The sequence below is a fragment of the Myotis nattereri genome (assembly GCF_964212035.1).
Source record: "Myotis nattereri genome assembly, chromosome: 16".
In the NCBI taxonomy this organism is placed as follows: Eukaryota; Metazoa; Chordata; class Mammalia; order Chiroptera; family Vespertilionidae; genus Myotis; species Myotis nattereri.
Window position 1 is genome coordinate 55,052,197 of NC_138091.1, and position 22,809 is coordinate 55,075,005.

General features: G+C 65.6%; 2 protein-coding genes across 2 annotated transcripts; both read right to left on the reverse strand.

The window, feature by feature from the left end:
* Positions 1-1,229: 1,229 nt before the first annotated feature.
* LGALS3BP (galectin 3 binding protein) lies at positions 1,230-11,899 on the reverse strand. Its single transcript, XM_081110345.1, has 7 exons — positions 11,600-11,899; positions 10,792-11,087; positions 9,902-10,093; positions 9,271-9,402; positions 7,561-7,813; positions 4,573-6,363; positions 1,230-1,952 (listed from the first exon to the last, which is right to left on the reverse strand). The coding sequence occupies exons 2-6, from the start codon at positions 10,841-10,843 to the stop codon at positions 5,232-5,234; spliced, it is 1,761 nt and encodes a 586-aa protein (XP_080966471.1). The 5' UTR covers positions 10,844-11,087; positions 11,600-11,899; the 3' UTR covers positions 1,230-1,952; positions 4,573-5,231.
* A 3,699-nt stretch (positions 11,900-15,598) lies between these two features.
* On the reverse strand, positions 15,599-22,700 carry CANT1 (calcium activated nucleotidase 1). Its single transcript, XM_081110359.1, has 4 exons — positions 22,601-22,700; positions 17,218-17,868; positions 16,781-16,984; positions 15,599-16,057 (listed from the first exon to the last, which is right to left on the reverse strand). The coding sequence occupies exons 2-4, from the start codon at positions 17,804-17,806 to the stop codon at positions 15,687-15,689; spliced, it is 1,164 nt and encodes a 387-aa protein (XP_080966485.1). The 5' UTR covers positions 17,807-17,868; positions 22,601-22,700; the 3' UTR covers positions 15,599-15,686.
* Between the last annotated feature and the right edge of the window lie 109 nt (positions 22,701-22,809).

Consider the following 22,809-nt stretch of genomic DNA (forward strand, 5'->3'; position numbering starts at 1 on the left):
CTGCAGGCAGAAGGATTGAGGGCTTTGATTGGCCAGGCCTGAGCCCCATGCCCATCCTGCAGCCAGGAGGAGGCTGAGGGGAGGGATGAGTGCCTACCTCCACCCGCCCCTTCAAAGGAACACCATGGGCCCGGCCAGTGTGGCTCAGCGGTTGGGCGCTGACCCATGAACCAGGGGGTTGAGGTTAGATTCCTGGGTTACGGGCTTGATCCCCAGTAGGGGGTGTGCAGGATGCAGCTGATTGATGATTCTCTCTCATCACTGATGTTTCTATCGCTGCCTCTCCCTTCCTCTCTAAAATCAATAAAATTATTTTTTTCCTTGAAAAGGATCATCATGGGTCCCCTGCTAGGCAGATACCGAAGGACATTTTTTTAAAATTCAAGCACAACATATACACAGAGAAGGACACAGATCTCAAGGGTCCAGCTTGATACACCCCTGCACGGGGGACACACATCCAGACGAGAAATGAAACATCACCAGCACCCAGTGTCCTTCCCAGTCCCCCCCCCTCCCCCGTCACTGGATCTCAGTCCTGCACTTCCTCTGGCTTCTACTTTAGATCAGACCATCCCAAGCACACCCAGCCTTTACAAAACCTGTCTGGTCACTTTGGCAAAGGTAATTATATTTATACTAGTGACCCGGTGCACGGATTCGTGCACAGTGAAAGGAAATTGATTAGAAGGTGGCCAGCGGGGCGGGCCTGGGTGAGACGGGCCAGACACGCCCTGGAGACAACCTCCCGTGGTCCCTCCCCGGCGTCTGCGGAGTGAGCGGGGTCCCTCCGGCAGGCGGGGTCCCCTGGCCTGGCCTGCGGGGATCGGGCAGAAACCGGCTCTCGGACATCCCCCGAGGGGTCCCGGAGTGCGAGAGGGCGCTCTGCAAAGTTGCTGTCGTACAGGGTGCAGAACGCAAACACACGTGTGCAGCAAACCAGATTCGGGGCCAACAGTGCCCAGCAACAACATAACCCACAGCCCAAGGTGGAATCGCGCAGCCCCGCGAGGAATCAGGCTCCCTCCTCTCTGGTTTCGGGGTGCGTCACCTGAGAACCGCCACTGCCAAGTCACTGCAGCTCGGCAGCTCCTGCGTTGAGCTTCTGCCCCGTGGTCATAGCGACCTTTCCTCATCATAGGGACTGGTCGGACGGTGGGAGGGACACTTAGCAGATTAGCCTTTTTTTTTAAAATTTTTATTTTTATTTATTTATTTTTTTATTGCTTAAAGTATTACAAAGGGTATTACATGTGTCCATGTTATCCCCCCGCCCTAGACAGTCCCCTAGCCTCCCCTATCCCCCAGTGTCTTATGTCCATTGGTTATGCTTATATGCATGCATACAAGTCCTTTAGTTGATCTCTTACCCCCCTACCTCCTGCCCCCCAACCCTCCCCGGCCTTCCCGCTGCAGTTTGACAATCTGTTTGAGGCAGCTCTGCCTCTGTATCTATTATTGTTCAAAAGTTTATAGTGGTCTCTATTATCCATGAATGAGTGAGATCATGTGGTATTTTTCCTTCATTGAAGCAGATTAGCCTTTTATACGTACAGATGGACATCGAAGTCACTGCTGACAGTTTGTCTGCATTTACCTGCAGGGAGTGACCATCTTAGGAGAAAGGTGATGAGGCGGCAGGAGTCTTAGTTGTTGTAATCGCTCAACATCTGAGAATAGGGACCAACCATCCCCTTTGCTTCCTGAGGAGGTGATCCGGAGCAGAACCGGAGCAGAACTGAAGGACAGGCAAAATCAAAGGAAGGTTGTACTGCCGTTAGGATGGGTCACACGTGCCAAACACCGCGCTCGTCAGCGTCAGTGCGTAAGGAAACCAAAGTCCGCGCTGATGCCGCGCAAATGCTCTGGGGGCTCTGGTCCTGGGGTCCCTGGCTGAGATGTTTAAGCCATTCTTTTTTCTTTTCTTCTTTTCTTTTCTTTTCTTTTCTTTTCTTTGTTTGAGTGTCGTTTATTGATTTCAGAGAGGAAGGGAGCAGGAGCAGGAGAGAAAAACATCAATGATGAGAGAGCATCATGGATTGGCTGCCTCCTGCCCGCCCCCGACTGAGGATCGAGCCCACAACCCGGGCCTGTGCCCGACAGGGAATCAGCCCGTGACCTCCTGGCTCATGGGTGGAGGTGCAACCACCGAACCGCTCGGGCCCAGCGGGAGGGGCTGGTGCTTTATTTGTAGTGAAAAGCAAACCCAGCAGAGGCCGAAGCCAGAACACGAGCCCGTTTTCAGGAGAGACGGCGACCTTTTCTTCACGCTCCGTTTCTCAGGACGGGTGAGGCGTGACCTAGCCCCCCCCCCACCCCCCCCCGCCCGGGGCCCGGCCCCGGACAGCGCTCCTGCCTCCTGGCTCTGAGGGACCGACCAGGGGCCCGCCCTGCGGGAGGGGGGCTCAGGGTGAGAGGCTGGGCACACACTATTTTCCTGAGGCCTCCTTTCCTCGTGCTCAGCAAAGCTGTGAGTGCCAAACCTCGGGGGCCGGGGGGGGGGGGGGAGGGGAAGGGTGTGGACTTGTGAGAAGCTGACCTTGAACAAAGGCAGCAGGAGAGGCCGAGAGGCCGGGGAGGCTTTCACGGGAGGGGCCTGGGTTACTGCACGGAACACGCTGGTGGCGTGGAAACAAACAGGCCCCTCTATCAGCGCCTCCCCCACCCCCCGCCCAGCTGCCCACGACAGCCCCACGGAGCCAGCGTTCCTGCCAAGGGCTCCCCGTGCCGGTCTCCGGGGAAGAGGGACTTCCTTGCCTTTCTCCCTGTCTTCCTTCCACCAAAGCCACCCCTGGGCGGCGTGTGATGCGGGTTGTGGTTGTGCTTTGAAAACAGGCCCTGGCCGTGGGCTCAGCATTAGAGCATCGGCCCGCAGACCGAAGGTCCCGAGCCTGCCGCCGAGGCATCGCCCTGGACCGGAATCGGACCCGGGACCCGAGTCCCCAGGCTGAGCTCTAGCCACTGGGCTCGGCGGGTACGTTAGGAGGATGAGTACGCGGCTCGGTGGGCCCAGGCTGGGAGGGCTGGGAGGCGGACAGGCCCACGGGGGCTGCAGCCAGAGAAGGTGAGGGTCCAGGTGGCGGGTCTGAGGAGGGCCCTCTGGGGACGGTGCCCGGTGCTGTGCTTGGCAGGACACGTGACAGAAAGAGCTGCGGACTCCAGCCCAGCTGCCGGAGCGGGCGAGCCAGCCGGCTATGGGGAGTGACTTTCGCTCCCTCCCGGCTGCTCCCCGCTCCCAGGGGATGGATAGGAAGGAGGGAGCCTCCCCCTCGTCCTCACTGTCGGGCTGACGGTCCCCGGGTTCAGAAAAGGTCCTGGGGAAGTGGGGCTTCCCTCCCGCGCGCTGGCTCCGCGGCTGCATGGCGGGCCCACCGCCCTCGAACCCAGGGCTCTCCGTTTCCTCCTGTTGTTCCGGGCTGGTCCCCGCCCGCCCACAGCTGGTAGCTGTTACGCTGCCCTCAGAGGTTTACAAAGGCTGCTCTGCGTTCTCCCTCCTCTGCCAGCGCCCAGCCTTAAAGGGGCCCAGCCAGCTTCCCCGCCTGGGCCTCAGGGACCCTCTCCCTCGGGATTCTTCCCGGGTGTCCTGGTGTGGAGCGGGTGCCGGGATGGGACCGCCAGCGTCTGGACCACCCAGACTGCCGGGAGGGGGGCTGGCCTCCTCGTCCCCCTCAGATGGGGCTTTCACCCCCTCCCCGGGCAAGCTCAGGGCAAGACCTACTTCTGGGGGACACCATGGCAAGGGAGTCACCGGCGCCCGCTGTGCAGAGGCCACGCTGAGGCTCAGAGAGGTGCAGCCTTCTGCCTGAGGGCACACAGCACAGAGACAGGGTCGAACCCGGAGACGGCTCCCGTCTGTGGCCATTTGTGATGGCAGCCCCAGGACAGCAGCCCTGGCTGGTGTGGTTTAGTGGTTAGTGTCACCCCATGCACTGAAGGGTCTCGGGTTCGAGTCCCAGTCAAGGGCACATGCCTGGGTTGCAGGTTTGATCCCTGCCTGGTCAGGGTGGGTGTGGGAGGCAACCAATCGTTGTGCCTCTCACATCAATGTTTCTCCCCCCCCACCCCCCTCTCTTCTCGTTCCCTCGCTCAAAAAATCAATGGGAAAAATATCCTGGGGTGCAGAATAGCAACCACCAAAAAAATAAGCCAAGAATGGCCAGCAAGTGGCTAAGGTGCCGGAGCTGGGGGCGGGGTGCGGTCTGCTGTTTCTGCAGGGCTGTGGGAAGAGGGCGGGTGGGGGGGGGGCATGGTTGCCATCCTGGCTGCCAGCGCCTGAACCTCCCTCCCATTGGGCGAGCCTTGAGCCGCCTCCCTTCCCGAGGCCAAAACAGTCCAGATGCTTGTTGTCTGAGGCCCTGGCCAAGAGCGGCCGGCCCGAGGCCTGGCTCGGCCAGCCAGATGCTCCCACCTGGACCCAGTGCCGCCATCCTCACTGGACACCCAGGCCTGGCCCTCCTGCCTTTGCCCGGATTCTGGGCCCGGCCGCCCAGTACCTTCTTGCTCCCCCCCACCCCCGCCCCGCCCTCCCCCTGTCGACGGGTGGCTGCCTTGTTCCCGAGTTTTCGCTCTTACCAATGATGCTGGCGTTGAGTCTGTGTCCCTCATCCCTGTGCACACGGTTAACAGGGGACAGGTTCCTGGAACTGCTGTCCCTCCCACCGGGGACACGCCCTGCTCCCCGGAACAGTCAGGTGGCCCCCACCGGAGCCCCCAGCGCGGCCCCACGGTGCCCATGACCCCAGTGTTAATACCCAGGCCGTGTGCGTTCACGTGCGATCGCCCGTGTCGCCCACTAGCCCGGGGCTTGGGGAGGACAGAGACCGGGTCTGCTTGTGCGCTGCACCCGGGCCGGCACCCCCAGCGTCTGAGGCAGAATGGACGCCACACCCCTTCTGCGTGAACGAGCCGGCAGCAACTTTAATCACCCGAGACGGGACTGAGCGGGAAGGCGTGAGGAAGGCCCGGCGGCCATGAGGCCCAGTCTCCTCGCTTCCGGCCAGCGGGCCGCGGGGACTGGGGATTCTCGGCCTGGGGTGAGCCTCGCTGGAACCTTCCGGCGCTTTCTTTCAGCTCAGAGAGATCAGTGGGAGCAGGGGGACATCTGGAGGCCCGTATGGGAGACGGCTGTTGAGGAGGGGAAGGAGCTGGGCTCAGCGCCTGTGGGGGGAGGGGGAGGGGAGACGCCCCTGGGGGAGGGGGAGGGTGTGCCCCTGGGGGAGGGCAGCCCCCGGCTAGTCCACCCCCGAGGAGTTGGTCAGGTAGAAGGGGCGGATGACGCCCCGGAAGCTGCTGAAGGAGCCTGCAGGGCAGGGGAAGAAGGACGCCCTCCTGGAGCTGTTGGCGTTCAGGGCGCTGGGGATCGGGGCCTTCCCGCCCTCGAAGGCCGTGACGTCGGCCACAAAGCGGCCCCCGCAGAGCATCAGCGCTTTGTTCTCGTAGCCGATGGTGGGGTCGGAGGAGCCGGACTTGGAGAGGCCCAGGACCGGCATCTCGTCGGAGGAGCACGAGAACCCGTAGTTCCAGCAGCTCTGGACCGTGGGGAGGTAGCCGAGGGTCCAGGAGACGCGGCTGGTCCGGAAGAGGAAGCTGGGGTGCTGCGGCGTCTGGAAGTACCCCGTGGGCGCAGACGTAGGGCCGTAGCCGTAGCGGTCATAGCTGTCATACTGGTCGGGGTACGAGCCATAATGGTAGGGGTACGAGTCATAAGAGCGGCGGGAGGACTCTCGGGAGCTCCTGGCCACGGCCCAGCTCCAGGTGGGCGAGGTGTAGAGCCGGGGCTGGTAGGCGTCCTGGCTGAGGTTCAGGCCGCGGAGCTGGGCCAGCAGCGGCAGGGGCACCGTGTGGAACTCCAGGGCCTGCAGGGTCTGCTCCTGGAACAGGGCGCGGTGGCTGCGGTACAGGCTCAGGTTGCTCTGCAGCTGGAAGAGGTCCTCGGGCGGGATCATGGGGAAGCGGACCTCCCGCACCAGGCCCTCCACGTCCCCGGGGGCGGCCCCCTTCTCCCGGCTCCAGGCGTCCAGGGCCGTCAGCAGGGCCAGCTCGCTGGGCACGGCCAGCTCGCTCCGGGAGAGCAGGGCGCGGAGCAGGGCCGTGGGGACGCGTGGCCAGGCCTCGGCCCCCGTCAGGGCCTCGAAGTTCCAGGCCAGGAACTGCACGCACAGCTCCTCCAGCGTGGGGTCCCGCATGGCCAGGGCGTAGGCGTGGAGGTCCAGGGCCGTCTGGAAGGACAGGTCCTCGGGCAGCAGGAAGGCGAAGAGGCCCGCGCAGTAGGCCTGCAGCTGCTGGGCCCCGAAGACAGAAGCCAGTTTGTGGAGGCACTTCACGTTGGGCAGGGACACGTCGATCCGCCGGGAATAGAAGTACCTGGAGGGGGCGGGGGGCTCAGCACCAGGGGCCGCCCCTTGCCCCGCAGGACGGCAGGTGTGCCCGGGGCGGCTGCCACCTCTCTTCTGGGTTTGCCATTGACCCACTGACCCCTGCGTGCGGCCATTGAAAGAGGCATCAGCCCTCATCCTCCCCCCGGTTTATCTCAGGTCGACCACATTCCAACCTCGAGTTTGCTCAGAGCCCTGGGCACCGACAACGGGGTGGAGCCCGGGCCCGGTCGGCTGGGAGAGGCCCCACCACCTCCTGGTCTCCCTCGTCCATCGCCATCCCCGGGGCCACCTTCCCCGCAGGTGGGCCGAGCTCGGCCTCGGCAGGGCCTCGGTGCCAGGGCCTGTGGGCCACCCTGGGCACTGCCCCTTCCCCCGCAACAAGCCCCCCGGCCCCGCACCCGGGGCCCAGCCAGTGGCGGTGACAGAGGGCGGGCCCGGCAGGATGGTTTTGTCGCCGCCTCTTGCTTCTCATTTCAGCTGCGCAGTCCCCACCCAGCCCCGGGCTCCGCCTGCCCGAGCGGTGGGAGCGGTCACCATCGTCCCGGCCCTGCCAACACCCTGAAAGGCGTGGGGTGTCAGTGACCCGAGTAACCACGGGCACTGGCGAGGGGCCGGGTAACTGGCAGAGGCCTAAGCAGCGGAAGGGGGTGTCTGCGGGCTGGCCCCAGGGGAGGGGTCTCCTGAGGCCTCCTGGGGCGGACACACAGCCTCTGCCTTGGAGGCAGGAGAGAGACAGACAGACAGACAGGCAGGCAGAGAGCCCCGAGCGCTGCCGGCTGCGGCACCGGCCTCCTCCTCAGACCGGCCTAGAAGCAAACCCGCCGGACGGGCAGGCTGGGAGCAGGCCTCCGCCTGTTAAACGCCACCTGGGTCCCAGCGGGTCCCTCTCGCCTGGGAGCGCAGGTCATAAGGGAGACCAGGCTTTCCTAGGATTCTTCCAGCCCAGTTCCCACAGCCCCGCGGGGCCCCCTGGTGGTGGCGAGTGAGCACTCCCACAGGGCCGTGCCTGTGTGCGAGAGAGTGTGTGTGTGGTGCGTGTGCATGTGTGTGTGATGTGTGTGTGTGGTGTGTGTGCATGTGTGTGTGATGTGCGTGTGCGTGTGGTGCGTGTGCATGTGTGTGTGTGCGTGTGCATGTGTGTGTGCGTGTGCGCGCATGTGCCCAGCCGCCCCGGGACACCCACCTGATGAAGTCTGTGGCCACAGGCAGGCACTCGGCGTCCACCTCCATGGTGACGGTGCTGCCCGGCTCTGACCACAGGGCCTGGGCCTCGGGGTTGCTGGTCAGGATCAGGCTGTGGGCGCACAGGCTCAGCGGCTCGGCGCCGTCCGCCTTCACGGCCACGGTCAGGTCGCAGCCGCGCTGGCTGTCGAAGATCTGCGCGAGGGCCGCGGGCAGCGCCCCGGACAGGTCCAGCGTGTGGGCGCCGCCGGTTTCTAGGAGGGGCAGGGAGGGACCGCTCGCTGGCACAGCCAGCTCTGTGACCCGGAAGTACTTCTCCTCCCCGAGTCAGGTCCTCCCTTAAATTGCGGCCTCTGACCTGCCTTACTACTCAGTAAGGCTCCTTGGGCATGGACGTCTGCACGGAAGACGGGGTGCTCTGCCCCAGTGGTCCCCATTCTCCCAGCCCACACCCCGGCTCAACTCACTGCTCCCCAAACCCCGAGGCCCCGTCCTTTAAAATTCCAACCCATCGATCAATTGACCACCCAGATGTTACCTTCTGACCCCAAGCTCCTCCTGTGACGGCCCCAAGCAGAGGGTCTCGGATGACCCGTGCAAGGCCGGGGGTGGGGGGGGTCCTCGGCAGCCTCCTTCAGGGCCCGGGGCGGTCGCGGGATGCACCCCTCCCCCTCCCCCAGGCATCACTGGGAACTAACTCCACCTGCTCTTCCTTTGCCACAAACAGGTTTAGATCAATCCCCACACTCAAACCAGGTGGCTCAGCGTCCCTCCCCTTCCCACCCCAGATCTTCCTGCCCCCCCCCCCCGCCCAGCGTGCTGCTCCCCTGTACCCCACCCAGCCAGGTGTCCTGCACCCCCACTCCAGCCTGGGTGTTCCCCTGCACCCCGCCCAGCTGGTGTGGCTCAGTGGTTGAGTGTCGACCTATGAACCGGGAAGTCAAGGCACATGCTCAGGTTGCAGCCTCAATCCCCAGTGGGGGGGCGTGCAGGAGGCAGCCGATCTGTGATTCGGTCTCATCATGATGTTTCTCTCTCTCTCCCTCTCCCTTCCTAAAATTAAAAAAAAAGAGAGATGCCCCAGCCATGGCCGGTGTGGCTCAGTGGTTGGAGCGTCCTATGTACGGAAGGGGGGAGGGTTTGATCCCTGATCAGGTTGGGGGGTACAGGAGGCAACCGATGTTTCCCTCTCTCTCTATCTCTCTCCCTCCCTCCCTTCCTTTCTCTCTCAAAAAGAAAGAAAAGGAACCCCCAGGCCTCTCAGCCCCAGGATGGACCCTCAGCCCCAGGCCCCTCGGCCCAGGACGGTCAGCCCCAGGCCCCTCGGCCCAGGACGGTCAGCCCCAGGCCCCTCGGCCCAGGACGGTCAGCCCCAGGCCCCTCGGCCCAGGACGGTCAGCATGCGCCGGGGGCCTGTGTGACAGGCTGCGCTGGGACCCGCAGGAATGAAAGGCTGGCGCTTAGAGAGAAGCCTGCACTCTGCAGACCCCTGGGCGTGGGGCCGTGGCTCGGGGACAACCCCAGACAGTAGGACGGGCTGCCGTGCGCTCTGCAGGCTGTCCCGCCTCCAGGAGAGTGGGCATCACCTCGAACCCGCCCACGGGTGTGTGATGGGCTTGGAGGGCCTGGGAGCCGCATGACCAGGATCCTGGCCCAGGGCAGGATGCTCGGGGGCCCAGACTTTGGGGGGTCAGGTGGGGCAGCCACGCACCGTTGCTGCAGATGACGCCGGCGTCCTGGTTGTGCCTGCACTTGCTCCTCAGCCAGCCCAGGGACGAGCAGTTGGCCAGCGAGGACTCTGTCCCCGAGCACTGCACTTCATCCAGCATGATGGGGCCCGTTCCTGGGGGACAGCGAGGACAGACACTGGAGGGGCTGGGGCTCCCCGGGACGCCTGACGAAGAGCTGCAACCTTGCTGGCTCGGGGCGGGGGCGGGGAGGGCATCCCCAGACCTGAGCGCCTTACGTCGTGCCCACGTGGGTCTTTACAGGGCTCGCCGTGGCTACTGCGGGCTCTCGCTTCTCTGTGCCGCCAGCTGGCCTTCCTCCCCGGCCCGCCCGCCCCGTGGACAGTGAGTTACTGGATCTCGGTTATTCCCTCTTAGGAGTCGCAGCCCCTGTGCGGGGAGGTCTTCCTGCTCAGCTTTCCTTCGGGTGAAGGAAGGTCAGACCCCGGGAGAGGGGCTGTGGCCGAGGCAGGGCCCTGGCTGAGCCCGTGAATGACATGCCACGGGCAGGGGAGCGAGCACAGGCGGAGGGAGCGGGAGGCCCTCCCGTGTCCCAGGTGACGGCCGCCCCCCTCCCCCGGGGTGGGCTGCTCGGGAGCAGGCGACGGGGCCTACCTGGCCCGAAGGCGGCCCTGCCCAGGGCCTCGGTGGCGTTCTCAAACCCCAGGGCGCGGCAGACGACGCTGGCGTCCACCAGGTCCCACAGGTTGTCACACACGGTGCCCCACTGGCCTCCATAGAAGATCTCCACGCGGCCCTCGTTGGGGGCGTCCCCGTCGGCCAGCCGCATGTCACCATCTCTCACGCCTGCGGGGCTCCCGAGGGCACACAGGTCAGCGGGGCAGTGGGCAGCGGGCAGGGCTTTGGGGGGGGAGGGGGCGGAATCGGGCCCGAGAGCTGGTGCAGAGAGCGGGCAGGGCTTTGGGGGGGGCGGGGGGCGGAATCGGGCCCGAGAGCCGGTGCAGAGAGCGGGTCCCGGCCCCGGGGCCCAGGTGCTGTAGGCCAGGCTCAGCCCCGGCTGTGGCTGAGCGGCACAGGGCAGCTCTCAGTTGGGGTACCGCAGGCTTCCGCGGGGTCACCAGGGTGAGGAAAGTCCCCAGGCCTCGGGGTAAAGAGCCTGAGGCAGGCGCCAGGACTCTGCAAGTCCCCGCCCTTGTCCCCCCCACATCTGGCGGGTCTGACGGCCCCTCCTGCACACCCCACCTTCCCCGCCCCCATCTGTCCCCTGGGAGCTGGAGGGAGTGGAGAATTCCTTGGTTTCCCCCCAGGTGAAGCCACACGACTTGGGACACCTGGACCCCAGTGAGAGAGGTGTCCTGAGCTGACCCTGTGACCTGAGCTGACCCGTGACCTGAGCTGACCCGTGACCTGAGCTGACAGATGACCTGAGCTGATCTTGGCTGACCCAGTGACCAGCACCGGTGGAGCGCTGCCTGGCCTCCCGCAGGCACTAAGCCTGCCCAGCCAGGGCGACACAGATGCGGGGCCGCTGGGGCCCAGCTCACCTTGAGTCCCTGCGACCAGTAGCCACACCCAGAGGAGCCAGGGAAGGGCCATGGCGGCCTGGGAGCCTCGTCCTGCAGCGGAAGGAGGCGGAGTGAGGCAGCGAGTGAGGCAGCGAGTGAGCCCAGCAGGAGCAGGCGCAGCCTCCAGCCTTCCTAGTGGAGGGCAGAGGGCGCCACAGGGGTCCCGCTCCTGCAGAGCAGGGAGGGTGCTGGCGCTCCACGGCCCCTGGTCTCTTCCGAAAGACGTGCTCCAAGGACCCGCAGGCCTTGCCCGGATGAAGGGGGGCTGGGTGTCTCTGGGCAGCAAGAACAGAGGAAGAGCTCATCTCAGAAACCAGGCCCTGGGGACTGTGGGCTGGGACAGGCAGGGAGAGGCCCAGGGCCTTGCTAGGGACCGGCTCCACCTCAGGAAACAGCCCTGCAGGAGTGGCCAGAGGTCGTGCAGACAGAACATTCCGTGAGCCCTGGGGGGAGGGGAGCCAGAGCAGGCTGAGGGGTGCATGGGGGGCACAGACATCCCGGCCGGCCCTGGGCAGCCAGGGAGGGCGGACAGGCCGCCCTGCCTCTGTGCAAGTTGGCAAGAGGGCTTGGTCCTCTGGGCAGGTGCAGGCCTGGGCACGTGCGCAGGTCAGGGGCAGGCGGGGCTGCGTCCGAGCAGGCGGTGTCCACGGGGAGCGACCCACCTGCCCCTGCACGGGACGCCCCGGGGACCCGGGAGCAGGTGATGACCCTGGGCTCGGGGGCGGGAGCGCCAGGGCCCCCGCTGGGCACCAACGGGAAGACGTGGCCCCTCAGATGCCACCCTTACCTGCCTGCGCGCCGCTGGTGGTCCTGGGCCCGCCTTCCTGCTGCAGGCCCTCTGCAGACTGCCCTTCGCCTGGACCGCGAGGAGCAATGGTTCTGAACACCCCGCTAGTTTCGATTCCCAGAAACCACGTGACATGGGTTTTTTCTGGGGTTGGCTGCTCTCAGGCTCAGGGGGCCCTCTCCCTCCCACCCTCCCTCCCTCCGCTCTGTCTGTGGGTGGTGGTGAAGGCGGCTGCCCAAGGCAGTATCTGGGTGACTTGATAACCACAGAGGGTGAAAGGGAACAATCCTCACCCCGGCCCCTGGGGGCGGGGCGGGGAATGGCGGGGAGCATGGGGGTGGGGTGGGGTGGGGGATGGGGAGTGGGGCGGGTCTGCATCAGAGCAGCACGGCTCCTGCTCCTGTTAGCAGCTGACACCTGGTGCTGGTGGAGACGCTCACAATCTCAAGTTGCTCCATCTTCAGCCCCAGGGTCCCAGGAAAACCCTGCCCGTCACCAAAGCAGACGGGGTCTGCTCCCGGGCCTCATGCCTCCCCCCCGCCCCCATCAAGGGAACGTGGGACGACAGCGTGTGACGCTCTGCAGGTGGCTCAGTGTGATGGGAGACGCGCAGGCCCCAGGCTCCATCCTCGGCCCGGGTGTGACAGCGGACGGCGCTGCTGGGACAGGAAGCCACTGCTGAGTGGGGAGCGCGCTGGGGGCTCTTGGGGGCGGGACCCTGGCTGGCCTGGAAGATACCCCACGTGCCCCACCCCGGCTCCCACACAAGGCAGGAAGGGGTTCGATAACCTGTAGCGAGGCGCTGCCGTAAACCTCGGACGTGAACTGTTCTTTGTTAATCCTCACCCGAGGATATTTTTCCATTGGTTTTCAGGGCGCGTGGAAGAGAGAGGGAAAGACAGAAACATCGACATGAGAGAGACACATCAGTTGGTGGCCTCCTGCATGAGGGCCCGGGGCCAGGGAGGAGCCTGCAGCCAAGGTACGTGCCCTCGACTGGGAATCGAACCTGTGGCCCTTCCGTCTATGGCTGATGCTCTAACCACTGAGCACACTGGGCAGGGCCCGAGGCGACTTCTAGCTTACTTTTTGCGCGCTGGCCACGGCAGCAGCAGACCACGCAGCCACAAGTCCCTACTGTGCAAGCCCGTGTATGAGGGCTGCCTTCTGGTGCCTGGGACTCCATGTACAGTCCCCGCTCCAGGCCCCGCCCCTGCCCCCGGGGCCCCCACTCTCCTGGAACTGCCCAGGCCACTGTGACCCCCTCTCAGTCCTCGGACCCTCTCCAGGCCTTTTCATTGACCTCCCACAACACTGGACGTCGACCGACCCCTGGCTGTCCACCCGCTCAGGCTGCAGCAGGAAACAGGGGGCTCTAGCCTCAGATCCTTCGGGGGCTTTCAGAAAGGGGTACAGGCGCTCCCCTCTTGGGAGCAGAACCCCGCCTCCCCCTCCACACACACCTGCCTTTCTCTCTCCTGAGTGCCAGGGCCTCCTTTGCTCTCTGACTTGTGTCCTGAGCCCACGCAGCCCAGCTGGCTCCCTCTGCTCCCTCTGTAACTTTCTACATAAACGTTCTTTAAAAAAAAAATTATTGATTTCAGAAAGAAACGAAGAGGGAGAGAGAAACATCAATGATGAGAGAGAATCATGGATCGGCTGCCTCCTGCACGCCCGACACTGGGATCGAGCCTGCAACCTGGGCCTGTGCCCTGACCAGGAATCGAATCCTGACCTCCTGGTTGATGCTCAACCACTGAGCCACACCTGCCGGGTTAAATGTTCTTTTATAATTTGAAAATAAGGGGGTGGGCTGTTTACAAAGTGTGGTACCTGGAGCTGTGACCCCTCGCAGGCCAGAGGGGGCAGGGCTGCCGAGAGTGCAGAGGGGTCCCAGGTCGCCCACTCCCTCCGCCTCCCAGAGGCCGGAGGAGGAGGCTCCCTCAGGTCAGCCTCTGGGGACCCGGGCAGGGAGGGACAGGAGTGGTGTGAGCGACAAAAGGAAGAGAGGAAGAGAGGACCGGACCACCTGAGGTGCCCCCCCCCCCCCCCCCCCCGCCCAGCAGTCCCCAGTGAGGCCTCTCCTTTGAGCTCTGCGGCTCCTGCAGGTTCCAGACCCTCGGACCTCTGCGGGTGCCACTCCCAGGCTCCCAGGCTCCCTGGGGAACTTCCCACACCTCCAGCCACGAGCAGGCACCAGGAGCTGGCGGCTGTGAATGGCTCTATTGTTACCTCCCCTCCCAGGCGGACAAGGAAATCAAAGCACCTGGCCAGGGTCCCGCAGGGAGAAGGGCCAAGGCCGGGGTGGAGCCTACGGTTAGCTCTTAACCGTGACCAGGGAGCACCTGGGAAAAGCTGGCTCCGTGACTTGTCTTCCAGAGACCCGTCCGCGAAGGTGGCTGCACATCAGCAGCGACTGGGCCCGCCCCCCCCAGAGCGGGAGGTGTCAGGGTCTCTCCTGTACCCCTCGTGGAGCCCTGGCCACCACACGGAGCAGGAGAAGCAGACCTCCCACCCCTGCGCTTTATTGTCCACAGAACCATGGCTCCCGCGAGGAGGCAACCGTCACAAACACGGGGGGGGGGGGGGGGTGAGGGGGGCGGTTTTAAAACACTCCCAACCGCTGAGGGGCGAGTGCGGCAGCTGGGCCCCGCCGGGCCGGTGTCACACGATCCCTCCGAGTCCCAGTGTGGTGACTGTCCCCCGTCCCCCGACTCCTAACTCCACCTGCGTCTCCACCGGGAGCAGCTCAATCGCTGCCGCTGGCCAAGGCGGGGCTCAGGGAGCCGCCGGGCACGGGGAACAGGCGTGCCCAGGGGGAGCCACGCTCCAGGGAGACGGGCCACCGCCAACAGCTCGCCTTCGCTCTCTCGCTTTGACGTCTCAGGGGAAGAAACGGATGCCCAGCCGCGGGGAACAGGGGCCTCGCGGGCGCCCTCCTGGCGGCTGTCAGTTCCACGCTGAGAAGTCTGGGGCGGGTCCACGCGGCCCTTCTCACGTCCCGGCCCCGCGCTCTCCTGGGGGTGAGGCAGCTTCCGGGCCAGGGCCTCCTCCGCTCGGTCCCGGCTGACCCGTTCCAGCCTCCGCCCGCTCCCCCGCGGCATCGGGGACAGGCCCCGGGACCGGGACCCACGGAGACAAGCGGAGCTTGTGTGAAGTTTCCCTGGAGATGAGCTGCTAGCTCCCGGGAGGAGGAGGACGGAAGGGCAGGAGGGGACAGGAAGTGTGGGAGGGCCTGGCGCCTCCATCACTGCGTCCCTCGGCCCAGGGCTCAGTGTGTAAAACCCGCCTCGACCACTGTAGCTCTAACTACGACTTCCTCCGCTGCGGGGAGGGGGTTTAATGTGGGACTTTGCTCTGTGTCATAAGATCTGGCGATTCCTTTTTATAAGAAAGGAGATGGCTTTAATTAGAGTAAGTTAATAATTAAAGCTTCAAAGAGCTACGGAGCCACAGAATTTTCCTGAAGGGAGGACATGGACCCGGCCGAAGAAACAGATTGTCCATGTGAGGCTGGGGACCGCGGGTGGGCTGGCGGCCTGGGCTGCCCCGCTCACAGCCCTGCCGCGTCTGTCCGTCTGTCCGCGGTGTCAACAGGTCCTCTCCAAGCAGGGGGGACGGCCTTCGCGCCCGAGGTTCGGGAGGGAGGGGGCTTGACTTCCTGGTGGGCGGGGGCACTTCAGATCCCCGGTCACTGCCATGTCCCAGACGGGCTCCGCACTTGATGGCAGGAGCCAAGATACATTCATTGAACAAAAGAAGAGAAACGAGGCCCGATGGAAGGCAGGGCAGGGCCGCCCGGAGCCGGGCCCGCCTCATGCAGCTTCCACCGCCAGAGGGCAGCACACAGGCCCAGGGCCCGGCAGCCCGGAGCCTGCCCTGGGGGTGGCCCTTCCGGCTCTGAGAGGTCCCTCAGCTGCTCCAGGGGCCTGAACCTCTAAACCCCAGACCCACCCCGGAGTCCCGGGAAGAAAAAGAGCAGAACAAACACCACAGAAGGGCAGGCCCGGCTTTTTATAGAAGTGGGGCCCTGATGCCGCTTAAAGCCGTCAGCCCTCGGCCCGCCTGACGCCTGAACCTCTAAGATTTAAATAAACTCTATCCCCTCGTACTTGACGTTCCCGACCTTGGTCTCGGGCAGCAGGAAGCGCCCGTCCAGCGTGAAGGCCATGATGTAGGTGGCGACCTTGCCGCCGTCCTCCTCGGACTTGAGGGCCACGATGACCTGGTCGTCGGTGTTGGGCACGAACTTGAAGGAGGAGAAGCCGTGCGTGGGCACCACCTCCCCGACGCGGCGCACGGAGACGGCCCCGAAGTCCGCGCTGGCGCTGAGCAGCAGGTTGGTGCCCTTGCGCTCGTCGTCCCGCTCGCTGTAGCGCTCGTGGCTGGCCCGGCGCGGCAGGAAGAACCAGCGCTGCAGCGCGTCGCTCCAGCAGGCGGACTCGTGGATGAGGTAGCCTGGGACACGGCAGACGGGGCTCAGTGTGGGGCCCGGGGCTGCAGGGCGGTGGGCGGGCAGCGCCCAGGCTGCCTGCACAGGGGCCTGGTGCCCAGCATGCACTTGGAAGCTGCAGCCCTGGGGCGAGGGCGGGGGGCGGGGGGGCTCGCTCACAGCCCCGCCCTCCCTTCGATCCCCAGAGGTGGCCTCTCGCTCGGTCCTCGTCGCCCAGAGGAACGAGGATGGACACGCCAGAGCCCGCAAAGGCCTCCTGTCCGGGGCCCGTCTTCCCCGACCAGCCTCCCCGGGAACGCCGCGCGGCCACGCCGTGCGGTCTGTCCTCCTGCTTCCCTGTGCTGGTCAGGGCGCAGACGCAGGGGAGGGGACCAGCAGGCTGCTCTGCGGGGCGGGCTCTCCCATGAGGGGGCACGGGGCCTAGCTGGGGTCCTCGGCCGCGTCCCCCCAAGTCCAGAGCTGGCCAGGCCTCTCCGAGCATCACGGCACCCACCACAACACTGGCGTCTCTGGGGGGTGAGGGGAGAGCCAGAGCTGCCCCCTCCCGCCTCCACCCGGGGACAGCCATCCGGGCTCCGTCTGGGGGCCGTGACTCGGGGTGAAGGGTGACACAGAAAACACCTCATCTGCCCCCAGAATCCACTGGCCGAGGGTGCACCCATCTGACAACTGAAATCAGCAGATTGAGCAAAAAACGAAACCGCTGCCGCCCCGGGCCCGGCTCCTACCTGGCGGGTGGATGCCGGCGGCAGCCCGGAGGGCGTTGTAGCTGGCCACCCAGTTCTCGTGGTCCACGCTGCCCCGGAAGCCCACCACCTTCACCCACTCGGGGTTCTCGTTGACCACCTCGCCCGTGGTGGTGGTCCACTCCTTGCCCAGGCCGCCCACGTACAGATGCTCGTCCTTCACCGCCAGCCACTCCGCCTTGAAGCCTGCGGACAGGAGACGAGAGGGACTGAGACCCGGCCGGCCCTCTGCCCACGGCGCCTGGCTCCTGGGGGTCTGGCCACCCTGGGCGTCCGAGGTCACCGTGTTAAACTTCACTTGAGTGGACAGGACAGCCTGGCTCGAGCCCCATCCTGGAGGGTCAGCAGCGGGCACAGGACGTACTCTCCCCTACGCCCCCCCTCCCCCTGGGCCAGCGGCGGGCGGGGCTGGCCCTCACCTTTCCCCACGGTGCCGTCGCCGTCGGACAGGATGACCCAGGGCACGGGCGTGTTGCCCTCGATCCGGTAGACCACCCCCGTGCGGTCGTCCACGGAGTAGAGCTTCCCGTTGAAGACGACCAGGTCGGACAGCTCCATGCCCCGCCCCTTTTCCGCCAGGTGGGACTCCAGGACCCTGTGGCCCGGGTCCCACTCCACGGCCACCTGGTCCCCGCTGTGGGACAGGGTCAGGTAGCCCTTCTGCAGGTAGCTGAACCAGGTGTTCTCCTCCCGGGCCTTGGAGTCCGTGTCCAGGTCGGCAATGACTGCGATGCGGTAGCGGGTCCCCCCCGGCGTCCTCTGGGGGGCCGACAGCGGGTAGGTGTCATTGTATCGGTCGGCAGCCGCCTGGCTGAGCCGCCAGTTGTGGGCGCTGGGCGCGGGGGGCCTGGCCGGCGCCGGGCGGTGGGAGCAGAGCAGCCAGAGCACGGCGACGCCCACGACCGACGGCAGGATCACCTTCCAGCGGACGCGGAAGCGGGGGTCCGTGGCCTTGCTCATGGACGCCAGCGCGGGGAGGCGCCCCACACTTATCCAGGCGGAGTGCATAGACTCATTCCATGCCGGGGGCGGCAGGGCTGGCGGGCGGCCGCGCGAAGGGCTGGCGGGACCTGCACACGGGAGGGGGGGAGGGGGGTAGGGAGGTCACGACCTGCGAAACTCAGGCCCAGCAGGGCCAGGCGTGGTGGCCCCGGCACCTCCTCGGCTTAGTGAAACCCGGACTCCAGCGACATCTGTTGGCCCTTCTTCAGCGAGAGGAGCCGTCCTCCCACAGAAAATCACCCATCCCCTCCTCCCGGCCGGGACTGAGGGACCGTCCGCGCAGGCTGGAGCGTTCGGTCTCAGGGGAAGAGCAGCAGCTGGCATGGCAGGTGACCGAGGGCACAGGGCTGCATTCTGTGGAATGCCGCCTCCCCCGGGAAGCCCTCCCTGGAGGCCCTGGTCCTGACAGCACCTCCACCCCTTCCCTGGACCCTTCGCCACCCGACATCAGGTACACAGACATCACTGTCCCCTGAGGCCCACATGGTGGAGGGAGGAAGCACACACCCACTTCCTCCACAGCCCCTGTCCCACGCCCACCTTGGTCACAGGGACCAGACCTGAGGCCCAGCCTCAGGGCAGCAGGAGCAGTGGACAGGCTGCCACCAGGTGAGTGTCATCCTCACGGCCCCAATTCACTCTGTACCCACCCCTCCCACCTCCCCGTGCCCGCCCTGGCTGCTCTCTGTCCGCTCACTCCTGGCGGGTCAGTAACTACACGGACAAGCTGGTAGCTTGTGACTGACTGTAGCCCCACCTGCCCGCCCCATCCTGGAGGAGCCCTGTCCCTCCCGCCGCCAGGGCCGGGGCTGCCTGCTTCCCAGAGATGACGACCGACAGGCCTGCTCCTGAGGCCCGAGCAGTCCCCCGGGGACCCCACTGCACCTCCCGCCACAGCTGACCCTCTGGGGTCCTCCTCCGCCTGTCTCTTCTCAGCCCCCGAGGCCGCTCACCCCTCCTTCTGAATCGACCTTGTAACCCCTACAGCGAGGGCGCCCCACACCTTCCAGGCTGCGTGCCCGCCCCCACGGGCACCTGGGACAGGAAGGTAAGCTGCCCGCAGCGTCCGCTGCTGGGGGCCTGGGGCAGGGCGAGGGCGCATCTCTATAAAAACCAGGTAACCAGCCGGTCAGGCAGGCCCACCGTCCCGGGTGGGGGGGTCCTCGCCCCCACTCCCCCAAGGCGGAGGGGCCGACTTCCCGGCATCAGAAAACCAGGGACTTGCTCCGTAAAACACAGGTTCCCCACCCGGCCAGGCTCCCCTGCCCAGGTGGCCTGCAGACAGCCCTCTCCATCAGAGCCCCAGGGGACGGCACCCCGCCGGCAGCCCCCCCGCCGGGCAACAGCCCTGGGGAGAGGCACCAGGAGGAGGGTCGTGTCCCCCCCTCCCCCCCCCCCCACTTTCCAGGGAGCTGTGTCGCAAGAACGGCTCACGAACACTCCCTCCTGTTTCTGGCTCTTGTCAAACCAGCATTTCCTTGTAGAGCAGCAGGTCTGCACCCGGCAGCGCGCAGGTTCCCAGGCCCCGGGGCAGCACCCAGGGAGACCCTCGGTTAGGAGTGAGGACGGGCTCAGGCACCCCTACCTTCCCGGGCCATGCTCAGCCTGCCCCCGACTCCAGGCCCGGCTCAGACGAAAGGGGCACCCTTCCCGCGCCTGCAGCCCAGAGGGTGGCTCTTGGGCTCAGTGGGGAGTGGTGAGGGAGGGAGTGGTCGGACAGGTGGCAGAACAAACAGCTGCAGCGGCTCCTCCCTCAGGATCTGGGAGGGCAGGGAGGGCTCCCGGATCTGAGATTAGGGCCCTCCCAGCTCCCTGCCTCTGCCCGGACAGGGCAGCCCTTTCCGCCCAGCGCCCCCTGCAGCCACCGCCTTCCTTCCCCGCCAGCCACGGCCTCTGCCTCTGATGACAGCAGGCAGTCCCCGCTCTGCCCCGGCACACTTCCCATGGGAAAGAAGAGCTGAACCCTCGACAGCCTGGAAGCATGCTTGCCGCACACGCTGGCGGCTGCCCCACCCCTCCCCGGCACCCCAGCATGCACTGCTCCCCGAGTCGGGCCCCTTCGTGCTCGCCCCCCACCCTAGAGGAGTGTACTGGGCTCCTCTTCCGGCTGTCACCTCACGCACTCGGCAGCGGAAACGGCAGCTGCCTTGCCAGACCGGCAGCGGGATGTCGGTCTCTGGACTAACATCAAGGCCGGTCCCTCCCGAGGCTGGAGCAGAGAACCCGCTTCCTGGACGTTCGTCTCCAGCCCCCAGTGGCCGCCCGCACGCTTCGGCTTGTGGCCCCTTCCCCCACCGCAAAGCCAGCATCTCTGTGCCGCCCTCACTCCCTCGTGCCCTCTGCCTCCCGCTTCCCGGGAGGACCCTGTGGTCGTCACCCTGGGCGCTCCCGGGCATCCAGCGCGACCCCAGTCAAGGTCAGCTGACGAGCACCCTGACCGCCAGCGTTCCCGCGGCCATTCCTCTGTGCGGAACCGGAGCCGTGAGTGCCATTCACCGGCGGCACTTACTACAGACAAGCCAGTGGGAGTCCAAGGGAAGGCACGCGAGAGGGAAAGGGAACACCTCCCAGGTTCCTCTGGTATCAGGATTTCTTCCCAAGCAACTGTCTAGGTCGAAATCAGGGGTGCGCGCCCTGACCGGTGTGGCTCAGTGGATAGAGCGTCGGCCTGCAGACTGAAGGGTCCCAGGTTCGATTCCGGTCGAGGGCATGTACCTTGGTTGCGGGCACATCCCCAGGAGGGGTTGTGCAGGAGGCAGCTGATCGATGTTTCTCTCTCATCGATGTTTCTGACTCTCTATCCCTCTCCCTTCCTCTCTGTAAAAAATCAATAAAATATATTTAAAAAATAAATAAATAAAAAATCAGGGGTGGGGACCCTTTTCCCTGCCAAGGGCCATGTGGACACTTGTAACATCATTCACCGGCCACACAGAATCACCCGCCTAAACATCAGCTGCTGCGTCTGGTCACAGATCTCACTGCCTCACCCGATGCCCTGGCGGGGCCGGACCGAATGGTTCTTGGGCTGCATAAGGCCCCTGGGCGGGCGGCCCCACCTGCTCTACATCAACAGAGCCCTCCTCACCAGAAGAGTCTGACACCCCTGGCGGCGGCATCACTACGGCGGTCCAGGAACCGCCACGGCGCCTGCTTTGCTGGGCCATAAAAACAGGGCGTGGACCCGGTCTGGGGCACAGCTTCGGGAAGAAAGGAGACGGCGCTCAGGGAAGGCAGCAAATGACCAGACGCACGCCTCGCCCCGCCTCGCCGGAGCGGTCATCTGGCGACAGTGGCACCTGCCTACCTGGGGCGTGTGGTTCCCTCCCCCACCCTGTGTGGTCAGCTCACCTGGACGAGAAAGAGTAGGGAGACCGAGAGCCCCCACTCCGTCCGACCACGGGGGTGGCCTCGGACAGGCCGGAGCCCCCATGCTCCTCTCGGACACGCTCTGCTCTGGGCGGCCAGGAGGCAGAGGGCGGGCCTGCTGACCGCCTCCCAGCCCTTTCGTGGGCGGTCAGGCCTGAACAGAGGCTCATTGAGGCCCCAGGACGGGCACCGGGAGGCCACCCTGTCCGCAGGCTCGGGCTGGACTTACCGAGGGGAGGTCAATGTGGGGGGGCTGGAGGTTGGGGGGGGGTCCGCAGCCCAGCCAAGAAGATCTGTCAATGGACTGATCTCTGGGTGAGGACCGAGGGGATCGCAGAGACCCCGCGGCTCCCGAAGGGTGTGCCCTGCTTCCTTCCACGGACCTTCTGAGTGGCTACGCCGTTGCCAAGTGCCGGCCCTTACCCCGAAGGGCCAGCGAGATTCAGTCACCAGCACACGCGTGTTCCCACACGCAGGCCACATACCCCGAGACAGGCCTGAAACGGGGCTGGAGCGCTGAGACCGCCCTCCTGGGGGACACAGGGAGCTCGGAAGAAGGGGATCACAGTGCCAGGGCCCTGCCAAGCCGGGGACACAGAGGACACGGAAAGGCACTGAGCCACATGCAGGAGGTGCTGGTCCCAGGTGAAAGGGTCCAGACGGGGGGTGAGGGGGACAGGGAGGGAGGACGGGTGATCGTCTGAAGCAAAGGAGAGGAAGGCCTGGGGGGGAAGGGGGGGCGCGGTGAGAAGGCTGGCCTGCTGCAGGTGTGACCAAGTGTTGGGCAGATGGGGGAGCCCCTAATCACTCAGGAGAGGCCCTGCACAGGTCAGAGTTGGGGTACTGAAATCAGAGGGGAGCAGGAAAGGGCTGTCATCAGGGAGAGGAAGGGAATGCATCCATCAGGGTCAAAGGGGGAGGAGTCCCCTAGTCAGGGGGGCAGTGTCCCCAAGTCAGAGGGGGGAGGAGTCCCCAAGTCAGAGGGGAGGCGTCCCCAAGTCAGAGGGGGGAGGTGTCCCCAAGTCAGAGGGGTGAGGTGTCCCCAAGTCAGAGGGGCGGTGTCCCCAAGTCAGAGGGGTGAGGTGTCCCCAAGTCAGAGGTGGCGGTGTCCCCAAGTCAGAAGGGGAGGCGTCCCCAAGTCAGAGGGGTGAGGTGTCCCCAAGTCAGAGGTGGCGGTGTCCCCAAGTCAGAAGGGGAGGCGTCCCCAAGTCAGAGGGGAGGCGTTCCCAAGTCAGAGGGGGGAGGTGTCCCCAAGTCAGAGGGGGGAGGTGTCCCCAAGTCAGAGGAGGGAGGTGCCTCCAAGTCAGAGGGGGGAGGTGCCCCCAAGTCAGAATCTGCGGGAGGGCGGACCTGCGGGGGAGGGGGCGGGCGGAGGCCGGCAGCGGGCCCGCAGCAAGCGGAGCGCGGGCGGCCGGGGGCGCCGTCACTCACCCGGTGCAGACTGGCTCTGGGCCCGCGGACGGGGACCTCGCAGCGCGGAGACCAGGACCGAGCGGAGGGCCGACTTCCGCCCGGCGCGCTCGCCCCGCCTCCGAGCAACACGCTCCCGGCAGCCTCTGCTCTGCGGCTGCGCGCCGGCCGCGGCAGGGGCTGCTGGGAGTTGTAGTTTTTGTGGCTCGGCTAGCGGTCCGGGAGGAGGA

Excerpts from the sequence above, each read along its gene's own strand:
- LGALS3BP (XM_081110345.1), bottom strand. The coding sequence starts at position 10,843 with ATGGCCCTTCCCTGGCTCCTCTGGGTGTGGCTACTGGTCGCAGGGACT. Across the intron at positions 9,403-9,901 it reads CAGGGCCGCCTTCGGGCCAG|GAACGGGCCCCATCATGCTG; the intron begins GTAGGCCCCGTC and ends GCTGTCCCCCAG. Across the intron at positions 7,814-9,270 it reads CGGCGTCATCTGCAGCAACG|AAACCGGCGGCGCCCACACG; the intron begins GTGCGTGGCTGC and ends TGCCCCTCCTAG.
- CANT1 (XM_081110359.1), bottom strand. The coding sequence starts at position 17,806 with ATGCACTCCGCCTGGATAAGTGTGGGGCGCCTCCCCGCGCTGGCGTCC. Across the intron at positions 16,985-17,217 it reads CGACGGCACCGTGGGGAAAG|GCTTCAAGGCGGAGTGGCTG; the intron begins GTGAGGGCCAGC and ends TCCTGTCCGCAG. Across the intron at positions 16,058-16,780 it reads CGCCGGCATCCACCCGCCAG|GCTACCTCATCCACGAGTCC; the intron begins GTAGGAGCCGGG and ends GCCGTGTCCCAG.